Genomic DNA, 14,874 nt, shown 5'->3' with positions numbered 1-14,874 from the left:
AACCACGTTTGTTGTCTTAGGTATTTTATTAATGTATTAAAAAAAACCCATTAAATCATGACCTACTAACCATTAAATACTGAGACACTGAAATAGATTATGAGCTTTCTATTCTTAAGCCTCATTGTGAAAAATACTGTTGGGATATATTCTTTATGTACTATAAAAATTCTTCTGATGAAAAGAGAAACAGTTCAGACACCATTAATTTCTGAAAATGAGAAAATACTAGAGGCTGCAGGTACTGGCTGAATAAAACTGAGGAGATTTAAAGTATTTCTAGGTAGCAAAATACTTTCTTATTTAATTAAAAGGTAGAAATGAGCAGCTTCAAATTACTCATAAAAATTTAAGTGCTCAGCTAAACCTTTCCACTCATACAACTCCCACAAGCTATGACTATCAGACAAATATGGACATTAGGAAGGGAGGAAAAAACCAACCTCCAGTATTCTAAATACTTTTCCTATTGTTTTGAAGAAATGGCAATGCCCTGTTCTCACATTTTTTGGTTGCTGTAAGAAATAAAATTGACTACTAATCCCTTATAAAGGATGCTAAAGAAGTTATGGGTCCACTGCTTAAAAAAAATCAAAAAAGGTGTTTCTTCCCATAAAGTCCTCTAGAGCTGCGCTGTCCAATAGGTAACCACTAGCTACACGGGGCTCTTGAGCATCTGAAATGTGGGACAATATTTTTAATTTTATTTAATTTTTATTAAGTTTAATTAAAAAACTAACACTTAGAAAATTTGTATGTTTGAAACAATTTCATAATGTAAATCTACTTCAGCTAAATAATTTAAGGAATCTAAAAAAAATAATTGAAGGAATCTAAAGAGCAATTATTTCCAATGAATAGTCAGTGAATTAAGATGTGCTTTAAATGTAAACACATAGAATTTCAAAGATTTAACACCAAAGAAAATAAAAAACTTCATTAATAATTTTCTATATTGACTATAGATCAAAAGATTTTGGTACAGTAAATAAAATTTACTGTCCAAGTTAATTTCACCTTTTTTTTTTTTTACTTTTTTGTTGCTACTAGAAAATCTAAAATTACATTATGTGGCTCATATTTCTGGTGGACAATGGTATGCTAGAATAAAGTTCCTCAAGTTTTAAAACTCATGCCTCACCCCTAACAAAACTTTCTCTGTATACCCTCACCAGCCAATGAGATTCTTTTTTGTTTTCTTAATGACCCATTCGGTCTCTTTTTACTGCTGAGATTATAAAGCCAACCTTCGAGGTATAAAGGGATAGGGTTATGACTGTAACGAGTAGATCCTTTGCACGATGCCAGTTCTAGGAAGAGACAGTAGAGGGCAGTATACCCCCAAAACTGTAAAAAGAACTGGCTGCATTCTTCAGAATGATTCAAACATTTCATTTTTAGATTGATTTTTTTGGTCTGTTTTGAATAAAATTCCTATGATAATACCTAATGTTTCAAAATTAATGAAAGTGCAACTATGATATATACAATCAAATCAGATGTAAAAATAAGCCTTTAAAAATTAAAAATCTTACCTTCATGACAACAGGTTTCTCAAAATTATAAACAGAATGGGCCTTCCTTTGAACAAACTTCTGAAACTCTGGACAGAAAGCAATGACAGCATTAGTAGCTTCAAATAAGCAGTGGGGGTAGTAGTGTTAGAAAATACCAATGTCTCATCTCACCATTATAAACCATTTGAAAATTAAAGGGCTCCTCTTCATAGATGTCATTTAAATGTTTCATTGCTATGATAAGACAGATTTCCAAGACTGACAGACCTATAATAAAAGGGGAACAAACTATGAGGTATAGTTTATTTACTGATACATAAGGCTGAAATAACTTTCCTCCAAATAGAAGGATAAAGTGAAAGATTATGGTTTTGAGGGGTGGAGGGAGGTCAAGACACTCCTCTAGGTTCAAATGTGTTTCAGTCACTATTATCTGAATAATCTTAAGAAAGTTACTCAACCTCCCTGAGCTCAGTTTTCATATATGTAAAAGAGGATCTTTCTAAACTTCCAGAGATGGTACAAGGATTCGAGACAATACTATCTAACACTTAACCACATAAACCAGAGCTGCAATTATGATGTAACTTTAAAATTACACAGGGCCCTCGATTATTCAGAATCTCTAATCCCCTGGAAATTATATCTAATTTTTTTATTTCCTGGAGAGGAGAAGGTTCATTAGATTCTCAAAAGGGATAGTGAACCCCAAATGGCTAAAAGCCAGTGCTCTTCATTAGCACTTGGTGCAATGAGAACGCCTGCAATACAGTCTCAGCTGGATTTACAATGTAGCAAGTGAGGCAGTGCCTCGAGTTCCTTTCACTTTAAATGGGAGGAACAATACCTTTTAAAGGGCTGAGTTAAAGGACGTATGGATATAAAAGTATTCTGTATATAAAATACTATACCCAATGTTAATTATAATTTTGAAAATCATACCATTATATAAACTCAAACATTTAAAAAACTACTAATTAAGCAGGTTTCTCACCATGTACAATATTTGCTTTAGAGTCCATGCTACACAGCTGGTTTGCCTCCATCAGATCTGCTGCAGTCATAAATGGGTGTGATGGTGTTACACGATTTAAAGCAAGCATCTAAGGAAATGCAGATCAGAAAAACAACTGCATATTTACTTAGGCACTTTGGAGATATTACTGAACAAATCTTCTTAATTCAGAGAGTTATGAAAGAGTAAACAGTAATGCCTGGGAAAGGTATTCTCATATTTAGCTCTATTAAAATACAGTATTTCAGTTCATATGTCATGTAACTGTATAAATGTAAAGCATTAAAAAATTCTTGCTGCTCTCTCTACCCCTTTCCATTTGCATATCTTGTTTGTTTACAACTCCTCAAAAGAAAAATACTTTAGAAGGAGTAGGGTGAGGAGAAGAGACCAAAAATAAGTAAGACTACTATTTAAAGCCCCAGACTAAACCAAACCAAAAAGGCAGAAGTGTGACTTGTAAAAACTTTCTTACCACCCAATCGACCAATCCAGGTTATTAGTCTTAAGTGATAGAGGTGAGCTACTTTATATTCAATTGTAGTAAAAATAAAAAAACAAAAACAAAATTATACCAAGAAACAACTCTCCCTGAAAGCAAGGACAAGTTTCCTCCATGTAGCAAGTTCTCTGTCCAACGACTAACAAAAACGTCTGCATTTGAAGATTTATTTATTTGTAACTTTCCTAACATCTAAATTTTAATTAATTTTTTAAAAATTTATTTTTCATTGAAATATAATTGACTCAGCATTTAAATTTAGTCATATAAGTAGGGTGAGCAGGTAAAAATGCATGACATCTCATTAAATTTGAATTCCAGGTAAACAATGAGTAATTTCTTAGTGTAAGTATATGCCACGTAGTATTTGGGACATTAACACTAGAAGCTCCCTTTTTTTTAAAAAAAAAAATTATTTTATTGAAGCATAGTTGATTTACAACGTTGTGTTTATTTCTACTGTATAGCAAAGTGATTCAGTTATACATATATATATACACTCTTTTTCACTATGGTTTAATCACAGGATATTGAATATAGTTCCCTGTGCTATACAGTGGGAACTTCTTGTTTATCCATTCTACCTATATTTTGCATCTGCTAATCCCATACTGCCAATCCATCCCTCCACCACCCCACTCTCACCCTTGGCAGCCACAAGTCTATTCTCTATGTCTGTGAGTCTGTCTCTGCTTCGTAGATAAGTTCATTTGTGTCGTACTTTAGATTCCACATATAACTGATAGTATATGGTATTTGTCTTTCTCTTTCTGACTTACTTCAGTTAGTATGATGATCTCTAGGTCCATCCATGTTGTTGCAAATGGCATTATTTCATTCTTTTTTTAATGGCTGAGTAGTATTCCACTGTATATATGTGTACCACATCTTCATTATCCATTCATCTATCGATAGACATTTAGGTTGTTTCCATGTCTTGGCTATTGTGAATAGTGCTGCTATGAACATATGGTTGCATGTATCTTTTTGAATTATAGGTTTGTGCAAATATATGCCCAGGAGTGGGATTACTGGATCACATGGCAAATCTATTTTTAGTTTTTTGAAGAACCTCCATACTGTTTTCCATAGCAGCTGCACGAATTCACATTCCCACCAACATAGTTGCTGCACAAATTTACATTCCACACTCTCTCCAGCATTTGTTATTTGTAGACCTTTTAATGATGGCCATTCTGACCAGTGTGAGGCAGTACCTCATTGTAGTTTTGATTTGCATTTCTCTAATAATTAGCAATGTTGAACATCTTTTCATGTGCCCGTTACCATCTGTATGCCTTCTTTGGAGAAGTATCTATTTAGGCCTACTGCCTATTTTTCGATTGGGTTTTTAAATTGTTGTTATTATTAAGTTGTATGATCTGTTCGTATATTTTGGAAATTAAGCCCTTGTCTGTCACATCATTTGCAAATATTTTCTCCTAGTCCTTAGGTTGTCTTTTTGCTTTGTTTATGATTTCCTTTGCTGTACAAAAGCCTGTAAGTTTGATTAGGTCCCATTTGTTTATTTTTCCTTTTATTTCTATTGCCTTGAACTCTCTCCCTTTTTTAACCAGGGCCCAGGGTCTTTAACTGAACAAAAAAGTTTGGTAATCCTTGTCCTTCATTCCCCATACTGGGAGGGATCCAGGTACCCAGTAGCTCCTTCCCTTTCTCTTACCTTTTCTTTTTCCTTTTATTATAAAATATTTTTGACATATAAAAAGGCAAGAGAATAATATAATGAATATCCATGACCACTTTCTCAGCTTACAAAATATAAACTTACAGAGTTGAAGCTCCTGTCTCTTGCCCTGGTTGGACTCTCTACTCTTCTCCATGTAAAAAAATCATGCAAGTCTTCATCCTTCTACTACATATCTTTGTATTCCTAGACAATATAGAGTAGTTTTCAACTTTTATATAAATACCATATTGTACTTAATGCTACTCTTTCTTCACTAAACATCTGTCATGAGAATTCATCTATGTCCAGATGTCAATTGTGGTTTATTCTTTTTTTTGTTATATTCCTTTGTATATATGCACAATTTAATTATTCTTTCCCTTACTGATGGGTATCTGTCATTTTGGGGGAGGGACTATAAACAAGGCTGCAATAAACAATCTTGTACATGCCTTCTTGTGTATTTGAGTCTCTCTAGATACCTAATTTTCCATATTGCTCTCCAAAGTATCTATACATATTTACACTGCTAGCAGCAATAAACGTAACAGTCACCATATCATCAGACATAAACTTTTGTTGTTGTTATTGTTGCGGTACGCGGGCCTCTCACTGTTGTGGCCTCTCCCGTTGCGGAGCACAGGCTCCAGACGCGCGGGCTCAACGGCGATGGCTCATGGGCCCAGCCGCTCTGCGGTAGGTGGGATCCTCCCGGACCGGGGCACGAACCTGTGTCCCCTGCATCGGCGGGCGGACTCTCAACCACTGCACCACCAGGGAAGCCCCAGACATAAAACTTTTGACACCCACCAGATTGGCAGAAAAAAGGGTTTAACTGTAAAGTTTAAATTGTACCATTTCCCTAATTACTGGAGAGGTTAAATATCTTTGCAATTTTTAAGTCATGTGGGATTCTACAATGGTGGATTGCTTGCACTCATATTCTTAGTTCTTTCCTTTATTTTTCATTATTATTATTTTTTTTATGGACAGGATGCAAAAACTTGGGCTCTGTGCACAGATGCTGAATTGTATCTCAGAGACAGAGTTCTGGATGAAGTAGAAAAGAATAGCTTTATTGCTTTGCCAGGCAAAGGGGGAGACAGCAGACTCCTGCCCTTGAAAACTGTGGGTCCCAACCTGGGAGGATTTAGTGAGGAGTTTTATAACAATGGTTCAAGGCCAGGGTTGCTGATAAGGATCAGGGTGTATGCAGGGCCTGCACTCCTTTAAACTGGCCTCAGGTGGTCTTTTATATTTAATTTTTAAATTTTATTTTTTTTATATTGCAGGTTCTTATTAGTCATCAGTTTTATACACATCAGTGTATACATGACAATCCCAATCACCCAATTCAGCACACCACCATCCTCACCCCACCGCGGTTTTCCCCCCTTGGTGTCCATACGTTTGTTCTCTACATCTGTGTCTCAACTTCTGCCCTGCAAACCGGTTCATCTGTACCATTTTTCTAGGTTCCAATATATGCATTAATATATGATATTTGTTTTTCTTTTTCTGACTTACTTCACTCTCTATGACAGTCTCTAGATCCATCCACATCTCAACAAATGACCCAATTTCGTTCCTTTTTATGGCTGAGTAATATTCCATTGCATATATGTACCACATCCTCTTTAACCATTCGTCTGTCGAGGGGCATTTAGGTTGCTTCCATGACCTGGCTATTGTAAATAGTGCTGCAATGAACATTGGGGTGCATGTGTCTTTTTGGATTATGGTTTTCTCTGGGTATATGCCCAGTAGTGGGATTGCTGGATCATATGGTAGTTCTAGTTTTAGTTTTTAAGGAACCTCCACACTGTTCTCCATAGTGGCTGTATCAATTTACATTCCCACCAACAGTGCAAGAGGGTTCCCTTTCTCCACACCCTCTCCAGCATTTGCTGTTTGTAGATTTTCTGAGGATGCCTATTCTAACTGGTGTGAGGTGATACCTCATTGTAGTTTTGATTTGCATTTCTCTAATAATTAGTGAGGTTGAGCAAATTTTCATGTGCTTCTTGGCCATCTGTATGTCTTCTTTGGAGAAATGTCTATTTAGGTCTTTTGCCCATTTTTGGATTGGGTTGTTTTTTTTACTACTGAGCTGTTTATACATTTTGGAGATTAATCCTTTGTCTGCTGATTCATTTGCAAATATTTTCTCCCATTCAGAGGGTCGTCTTTTCATCTTGTTTATGGTTTCCTTTGCTGTGCAAAAGCTTTGAAGTTTCATTAGGTCCCATTTCTTTATTTTTGTTTTTATTTCCATTACTCTAGGAGGTGGATCAAAAAAGATCTTGCTGTGATTTCTGTCAGAGTGTTCTTCCTATGTTTTCCTCTAAGAATTTTATAGTGTCTGGTCTTACATTTAGGTCTCTAATCCATTTTGAGTTTATTTTTGTGCATGGTGTTAGGGAGTGCTCTAATTTCATTCTTTTACATGTAGCTGTCCAGTTTTCCCAGCACCACTTATGAAGAGACTCTCTTTCCTCCATTGTATATCTTTGACTCCTTTGTCATAGATTAGTTGACCATAGGTGCGTGGGTTTATCTCTGGGCTTTCTATCTTGTTCCATTGATTTATGTTTCTGTTTTTGTGCCAGTACCGTATCGTCTTGATTACTGTAGCTTCGTAGTACAGTCTGAACTCAGGGAGTCTGATTCCTCCAGCTCTGTTTTGTGCCCTCAAGACTGCTTTAGCTATTCAGGGTCTGTTGTGTCTCCATTCAAATTTTAAGATTTTTTGTTCTAGTTCTGTAAAAAATGCCATTGGTAATTTGGTAGGGATTGCATTGAATCTGTAGATTGCTTTGGGTAGTATAGTCATTTTCACAATATTGATTCTTCCGTCCAAGAACATGGTATATCTCTCCATCTGTTGGTATCATCTTTAATTTCTTTCATCAGTGTCTTATAGTTTTCTGCATACAGGTCTTTTGTCTCCCCAGGTAGGTTTATTCCTAGGTATTTTATTCTTTCTGTTACAATGGTAAATGGGAGTGTTTCCTAAGCTTCTCTTTCAGATTTTTCATCATTAGTGTATAGGAATGCAAGAGATTTCTGTGCATTAATTTTGTATCTTGCAACTTTACCAAATTCATTGATTAGCTCTAGTAGTTTTCTGGTGGCATCTTTAGGATTCTCTATGTATGGTATCATGTCATCTGCAGTGACACTTTTACTTCTTCTTTTCCAATTTGGATTCCTCTTATTTCTTTTTCTTCTGATTGCTGTGGCTAAAGCTTCCAAAACTACGTTGAATAATAGTGGTGAGAGTGGACATCCTTGCCTTGTTCCTGATCTTAGAGGAAATGCTTTCAGCTTTTCACCATTGAGAATGATGTTTGCTGTGGGTTTGTCATATATGGCATTTACTATGTTGAGGTAGGTTCCCTCTATGCCCACTTTCTGAAGAGTTTTTATCATAAATGGGTGTTGAATTCTGTCAAAAGCTTTTTCTGCATCTATTGAGATGATCATATGGTTTTTATTCATCAATTTGTTAATATGGTGTATCACATTGATTGATTTGTGTATATTGAAGAATCCTTGCATCCCTGGGATACATCCCACTTGATCATGGTGTATGATCCTTTTAATGTGTTGTTGGATTCTGTTTGCTAGTAGTTTGTTGAGGATTTTTGCATCTATATTCATCAGTGATATTGGTCTGTAATTTTCTTCTTTTGTAGTATCTTTGTCTGGTTTTGGTATCAGGGTGACGGTGGCCTCACAGAATGAGTTTGGGAGTGTTCCTTCCTCCACCACTTTTTGGAAGAGTTTGAGAAGGATGGGTGTTAGCTCTTCTGTAAATGTTTCATAGAATTCACCTGTGAAGCCATCTGGTCCTGGACTTTTGCTTGTTAGAAGATTTTTAATCACTGTTTCAATTTCATTACTTGTGATTGGTCTGTTCATATTTTCTATTTCTTCCTGGTTCAGTCTTGGAAGGTTATACCTTTCTAAGAATTTGTCCATTTCTTCCATGTTGTCCATTTTATTGGCATAGAGTTGCCTGTAGTAGTCTCTTAGGATGCTTTGTATTTCTGCGGTTTCTGTTGTAACTTCTCCTTTTTCATTTCTAATTTTATTGAGTCTTCTCCCTCTTTTTCTTGATGAGTCTGGCTAACGGTTTATCAATTTTGTTTATCTTCTCAAAGAACCAGCTTTTAGTTTTATTGATCTTTGCTATTATTTTCTTTGTTTCTATTTCATTGATTTCTGCTCTGATCTTTATGATTTCTTTCCTTCTGCTAACTTTGGATTTTTTTTTGTTCTTCTTTATGTAGTTCCTTTAGGTGTAAGGTTAGATTGTTTATTTGAGACATTTCTTGTTTCTTGAGGTAGGCTTGTATAGCTATAAACTTCCCTCTTAGAACTGCTTTTGCTGCATCCCATAGGTTTTGGATCGTCGTGTTTTCATTGTCACTCATCGCTAGGTATTGTTTAACTTCCTCTTTGATTTCTTCAGTGATCTCCTGGTTACTCAGTAACTTAGTGCTTAGCCTCCATGTGTTTGTGGTCTTTTATGTTTTTTTCTCTGTAATTGATTTCTAATTTCATAGCGCTGTGGTCAGAAAAGATTCTTGATATGATTTCAATTTTCTTAAAATTACTGAGGCTTGATTTGTGACCCAAGATGTGATCTATCCTGGAGAATATTCTGTGCGCATCTGAGAAGAAAGTGTAATCTGCTGTTTTGGGATGAAATGTCCTATAAATAAAATTAAATCTATCTGGTCTATTGTGTCATTTAAAGCTTCTGTTTCCTTATTTATTTTTATTTTGGATGATCTGTCCCTTGGTGTAAGTGAGGTGTTAAAGTCGCCCACTATTATTGTTTTACGGTTGATTTCCTCTTTTATAGCTGTTAGCAGTTGCCTTATGTATTGATGTGCTCCTATGTTGGGTGCATATATATTTATAATTGTTATATCTTCTTTTGGATTGATCCATTGATCATTATGTAGTGTCCTTCCTTGTCTCTTGTAACATTCTTTATTTTAAAGTCTACTTTATCTATGAGTATTGCTACTCCAGCTTTCTTTTGATTTCCATTTGCATGGAATATCTTTTTCCATCCCCTCACTTTCAGTCTGTATGTGTCCCTAGGTCTGAAGTGGGTCTCTTGTAGACAGCATATAGATGGGTCTTGTTTTTGTATCCATTCAGCAAGCCTGTGTCTTTTGATTGGAGTATTTAATCCATTCACGTTTAAGGTAATTATCAATATGTATGTTCCTACGACCATTTTCTTAATTGTTTTGGGTTTGTGTTTGTAGGTCCTTTTCTTCTCTTGTGTTTCCCACTTAGAGAAGTTCCTTTAGCATTTGTTGTAGAGCTGGTTAGGTGGTGATGAATTCTCTCAGCTTTTGCTTGTTGTAAAGCTTTTGATTCCTCCATCGAATCTGAATGAGATCGTTGCTGATTAGAGTAATCTTGATTGTAGGTTCTTTCCCTTTCATCAGTTTATCATGCCACTCCCTTCTGGCTTGTAGAGTTTCTGCTGAGAAATTAGCTGTTAACCTTATGGGAGTTCCCTTGTATATTATTTGTCATTTTTCCCTTGCTGCTTTCAATAATTTTTCTTTGTCTTTAATTTTTGCCAATTTGATTACTATGTGTCTTGGCATGTTTCTTCTTGGTTTTATCCTGTATGGGACTCTGCTTCCTGGACTTGGGTGGCTATTTCCTTTCCCATGTTAGGCAAGTTTTCAACTATAATAATCTCTTCAAATATTTTCTCTGGTCCTTTCTCTCTCTCTTCCCCTTCTGGGACCCCTATAATGCAAATGTTATTGCGTTTAATGTTGTCCCAGAGGTTTCTTAGGCTGTCTTCATTTCTTTTCATTCTTTTATCTCTATTCTGTTCTGCAGCAGTGAATTCCACCATTCTGTCTTCCAGGTCATTTATCTGTTGTTCTGCCTCAGTTATTCTGCTACTGATTCCTTCTCGTGTAGTTTTCATTTCAGTTATTGTACTGTTCATCTCTGTTTGTTTGTTCTTTAATTCTTCTAGGTCTTTGTTAAACATTTCTTGCATCTTCTCGATCTTTGCCTCCATTCTTTTTCCGAGGTCCTGGATCATCTTCACTATCATTCTGAATTCTTTTTCTGGAAGGTTGCCTATCTCCACTTCATTTAGTTGTTTTTCTGGGGTTTTATCTTGTTCCTTCATCTGGTACATAGCCCTCTGCATTTTCATCTTGTCTATCTTTCTGTGGATGTGGTTTTTGTTCCACAGGCTGCAGGATTGTAGTTCTTCTTGCTTCTGCTGTCTGCCCTCTGGTCAGTTCATTCCTTTATTGATTACTGTAGAAGCTCTTTATATATTATGGACAATGTTGATGATTATACACATTCCATTTTTCCTTTCCTTATCAGTCTTCACTTCATCTATGGTATCTTTCAGTGTCTAGACATTTAAAAATTCAATGTAATTAACTTTAACCATCTTTTTTGTTATGACTTGTGCTCTGTGCAACTTCTGTAAGAAATGTTTCCCTACCTCAAGAATACAAACGTATTCTCTTATATGTTTCTTGTAATTTAAAAAAAAGTTTTGTTTTTCTACATAAAGTTAGGTTTATCAACCTGAAATTTACTTTAGGCTATGCAATGACGGTGTTTTTTCTATGTGTATAACTGATCTATTTTTGTTGAAAAATTATCCAAACTGTATTTAATCTCAGTCAGGTCTTTCTCTTTTCTTTATAATTTCCACCAATTCTAAAAGTTTTCTTAAATTAGAAAAGCCCAAACAAAAATTGAGTCATCTCCTTGAATTAAAAATATAGGAAACTGGCAAAACTATGGTTTTTCATGTTGACAATTCTCAGGCAGAGATATTTTCCCAGAATAATGAAAGGTGTGTGTTTATGTATATACATGTGTGTGTGTATCCTGCATATACCGTAAGCTAGTAAATAAAGTCTAATTTTGGTACATAAATAACTAAAATCTCTACTCTAAAAATTCTTAGTCCCTGTAATACTTCTGTGATAAAGACAGCTGTTGCTGAAAATGGCAGTGTGGTTTTGATAAATGGGAGGGGGATGTGCTAACGAGAGGGAAAGTATATAGAGAGGAAAACACTCTTAAGTTTCCTAAGCAAGACCAGAAATGGAGAAGGAGAATCTGTAAAAAGTGGCAGAACCATATAGTAAAGCAGTTATGATAAGCTTGAAGCCAGACAGCCTTGGATTTGAGTCCTGGGTTTGCCATCTACTAGCTGTGTGACCTGGGGTAAGTTACTTAACCTCAAAGAGCATCAGCTTCCTCAAAGGTTAAGGATAAAATACATCCAAAGATTAAAAAACAGGATTAATATAACTAGACATAACGCTGGTAAAGTAACTAGGTCACCTGACTCATGTGCTCTTTAATAAATGACACCCATTATTATTATAAATGGAAGTGATCAAGAAGAAACTCAGGAAACCAAAATTATTTTCTCTTTGAAAGGTATTTGCCATACCTTTTGTAATAATGAATAAATAATTTTCTAGAAATATTAGACTAGTATCAAATACTCTAAGAGAAGGAAAAACTTTACTTTTCAGAACAATTAAGTACCCCTTTCTTGATACTGTTTAAGCTTAAGATATGATTACTGGGTGAAAGACCATGACCAGGTAGGATTTGTCCAGGCATGTAAAGCTAGTTCAAGATTCGAAAATCAAGCAAGGTAATTCAACATATCAACAGGCTAAAGAAGAAAAGTCATAGATCATATTCATTGATACAGAATAAGCATTTAACAAAATCCAACACAATCATAATAAACTCTCAGCAAGTTAGGAATAGATGGGAATTACCTTGATAATAAACATGTATTAAAAACCTACAGCTTATATCATACTTAACAGTAAAAGACTAAATCCTTTCCCCCTAAGACTGGCAATTATCTACCCTCACCATTCTTATCCAACATAGTGTAAGAAGTTCTAGCCATTGCAAAAAAGACAAGAAAAAGAAAGAAAAGATATACAAATTAGAAAGGAAAAAAATAAAACTATTTGCAGATGATATGATTATCTACATAGAAAATCTCAAAGAATCTGTTAAAAAAAGTCCTAAAATAAATTAGTTCAGCAACATTGCAGAATACAACATCAACACAAAAATCAGTCACATTTCTATACACTAATAATGGGCATGCTAAAACCAAAATTAAAAACAAAATATCATTTAAAATTGCTCCACAGGGAACTAAACACTTAGGTATACACTGTAAACATGTACAGCATCTGTGAGGTGAGAATTATAAAATGATGATGAAAGAAATCAAAGAAGAACTAAATAAAAGAAAAGACGTACCATATTCATGGATTGGAAGATCTAATGTAGTAGACATGTTTATTTTCCCAAAATTTATCTAGAGGTTTAACCAATTCCCATCAGAACATAATTACCTGGTGAAAGAAACGAGTGATAAAAATAAAACTAATACAAACCAGCAGCGTGTGTAACGACCGCAGGCTTTTGCTGACATTGAAATGCTTCTGCAGCACGTCTCGCACATTCCTATCTTCTGAGAGACTCTAGAGGAAAAAAATCAAAACAGAATTAAGGAACAATGCAGTTTAAAACCTAACTATAATCTTGTGCCTCACTGGCTGGTGTATCTCATGAACTCTATCTGGTATTTATCCATTATTAAACAGGTGCTGGTCTTATTTGTGGAAAACAAAAATCAAAATCAAATTTCCACTCTATTGTTTATCTTCTTATCCCTTTACGTTAATTCCAAAGACACCAAGATAAAACATAACCCTTGCTACCACAAAATTTCCAGTCTAAAGAGGGAAACTATACAGTCATACTAATGGGATGATCAAAATGCACCACTAAATGAAACAGAGAATAAGGGTTATTTACTATACTTCAAAAACAAGGTAAAGTGTTACAAAGAATGCTTAAACTGTATGAGTCAATATGCTACAAAGAGCAGTCCAGTTATAGGGAACATGATGAACAACGCAGGGAGATTGTGGCATATGGACAGAAGATGAGTAGTCATGTCATCCTGAGTTTCAGCTTTGGCTAAGTGATTGTACGGAAAGACAAAGGCAGGAAAACCTAACTGGAGGCAACTGCAATTGTCCATGTAAGAAACAAAATGAGTCCGGATTAACACAGTGGTGTGAAGACAAGAAAGAATTAAACACATTTATAGAAGACATGTCTGATGGAGAATCAACCGCTGGGGAGCAGCGATGAAGGGTTGGAGAGGGGTTAGAAAAAAATCAAAGATGAAACTATGGGGAACAGAGTGTCCCAGGAGAAGTGAAGAGGGAGATGTGGTCAGGAAGTAAAACTTGTATTATAAATGTTTAAGAAGTAAATGGAGGGGCTTCCCGGAGGGGCTTCCCTGGTGGCGCAGTGGTTGAGAGTCTGCCTGCCGATGCAGGGGACAAGGGTTCGTGCCCCGGTCCGGGAAGATCCCACATGCCGTGGAGCGGCTGGTCCCGTAAGCCATGGCCGCTGAGCCTGCGTGTCCAGAGCCTGTGCTCCGCAACAGGAGAGGCCACAACAGTGAGAGGCCCTCATACTGCAAAAAAAAAAAAAAAAAGAAGTAAATGGAAAAAGAGGAGCAAAGTAAGAGACTGAGAAAGATGTTGAAGACTGGAATAGAATCCAAGATAGAGCAATAAAACCAGGGGGAGAAAACAAGAGGGACAACACTTCAAGAGGGAAGTGGTGATCAACAATGTAAACTGGAGGGGACCTTGAAGGTAGCGGAAGAGTGAGACGCGGAGATCACCTTCCTCCCCACGGATACACCAGAAATACATCTACACGTGGAACAACTCTTACAGAACACCTACTGAAGGCTGGCAGAAGACCTCAGACCTCCCAAAAGGCAAGAAACTCCCCACGTACCTGGGTAGGGCAAAAGAAAAAAGGAAAAAACAGACAAAAGAATAAGGACAGCACCTGCACCAGTGGGAGGGAGCTGTGAAGGAGGAAAAGTTTCCACACACTAGGAAGCCCCTTCGTGGGCGGAGACTGCAGGAGGTGGAGGGGGGAGCTTCGGGACCGCGGAGGAGTGCACAGCGACGGGTGCCGGAAGGCAAAGCGGGGAGATTCCCGCACAGAGGATAGGTGCCGACCGGCACCCACCAGCCGGAGAGGCTTGCTGCTC

The 14,874-nt window shown here is 36.4% G+C and overlaps 1 protein-coding gene across 19 annotated transcripts in view; it reads right to left on the bottom strand.

The window, feature by feature from the left end:
• ORC4 (origin recognition complex subunit 4) overlaps positions 1-14,874 on the bottom strand; it is a 123,441-nt gene that overhangs the window by 22,407 nt on the left and 86,160 nt on the right. For all 19 annotated transcript variants that reach the window (XR_016394163.1, XR_016394164.1, XR_016394166.1 and 16 more), the window contains 4 exons: positions 13,184-13,270; positions 2,512-2,620; positions 1,689-1,784; positions 1,536-1,603 (listed from right to left, as the gene is read on the bottom strand). Coding sequence is in view for 8 of the 19 variants with exons in the window: in XM_089916856.1 (XP_089772982.1) it covers positions 1,536-1,603; positions 1,689-1,784; positions 2,512-2,620; positions 13,184-13,270 (360 nt within the window). In the remaining 11 variants the exon portion in view is untranslated. The remainder of the gene's footprint in view (positions 1-1,535; positions 1,604-1,688; positions 1,785-2,511; positions 2,621-13,183; positions 13,271-14,874) is intronic.

Source organism: Delphinapterus leucas, chromosome 8 (genome assembly GCF_059928025.1).
Source record: "Delphinapterus leucas isolate spDelLeu-1000000601 "Yukka" chromosome 8, BTC_Dleu_Yukka2, whole genome shotgun sequence".
Taxonomy (NCBI): Eukaryota; Metazoa; Chordata; class Mammalia; order Artiodactyla; family Monodontidae; genus Delphinapterus; species Delphinapterus leucas.
The sequence above is the reverse complement of the archived record's forward strand: the minus strand, read 5'-3'. Positions and strand labels throughout refer to the sequence as shown.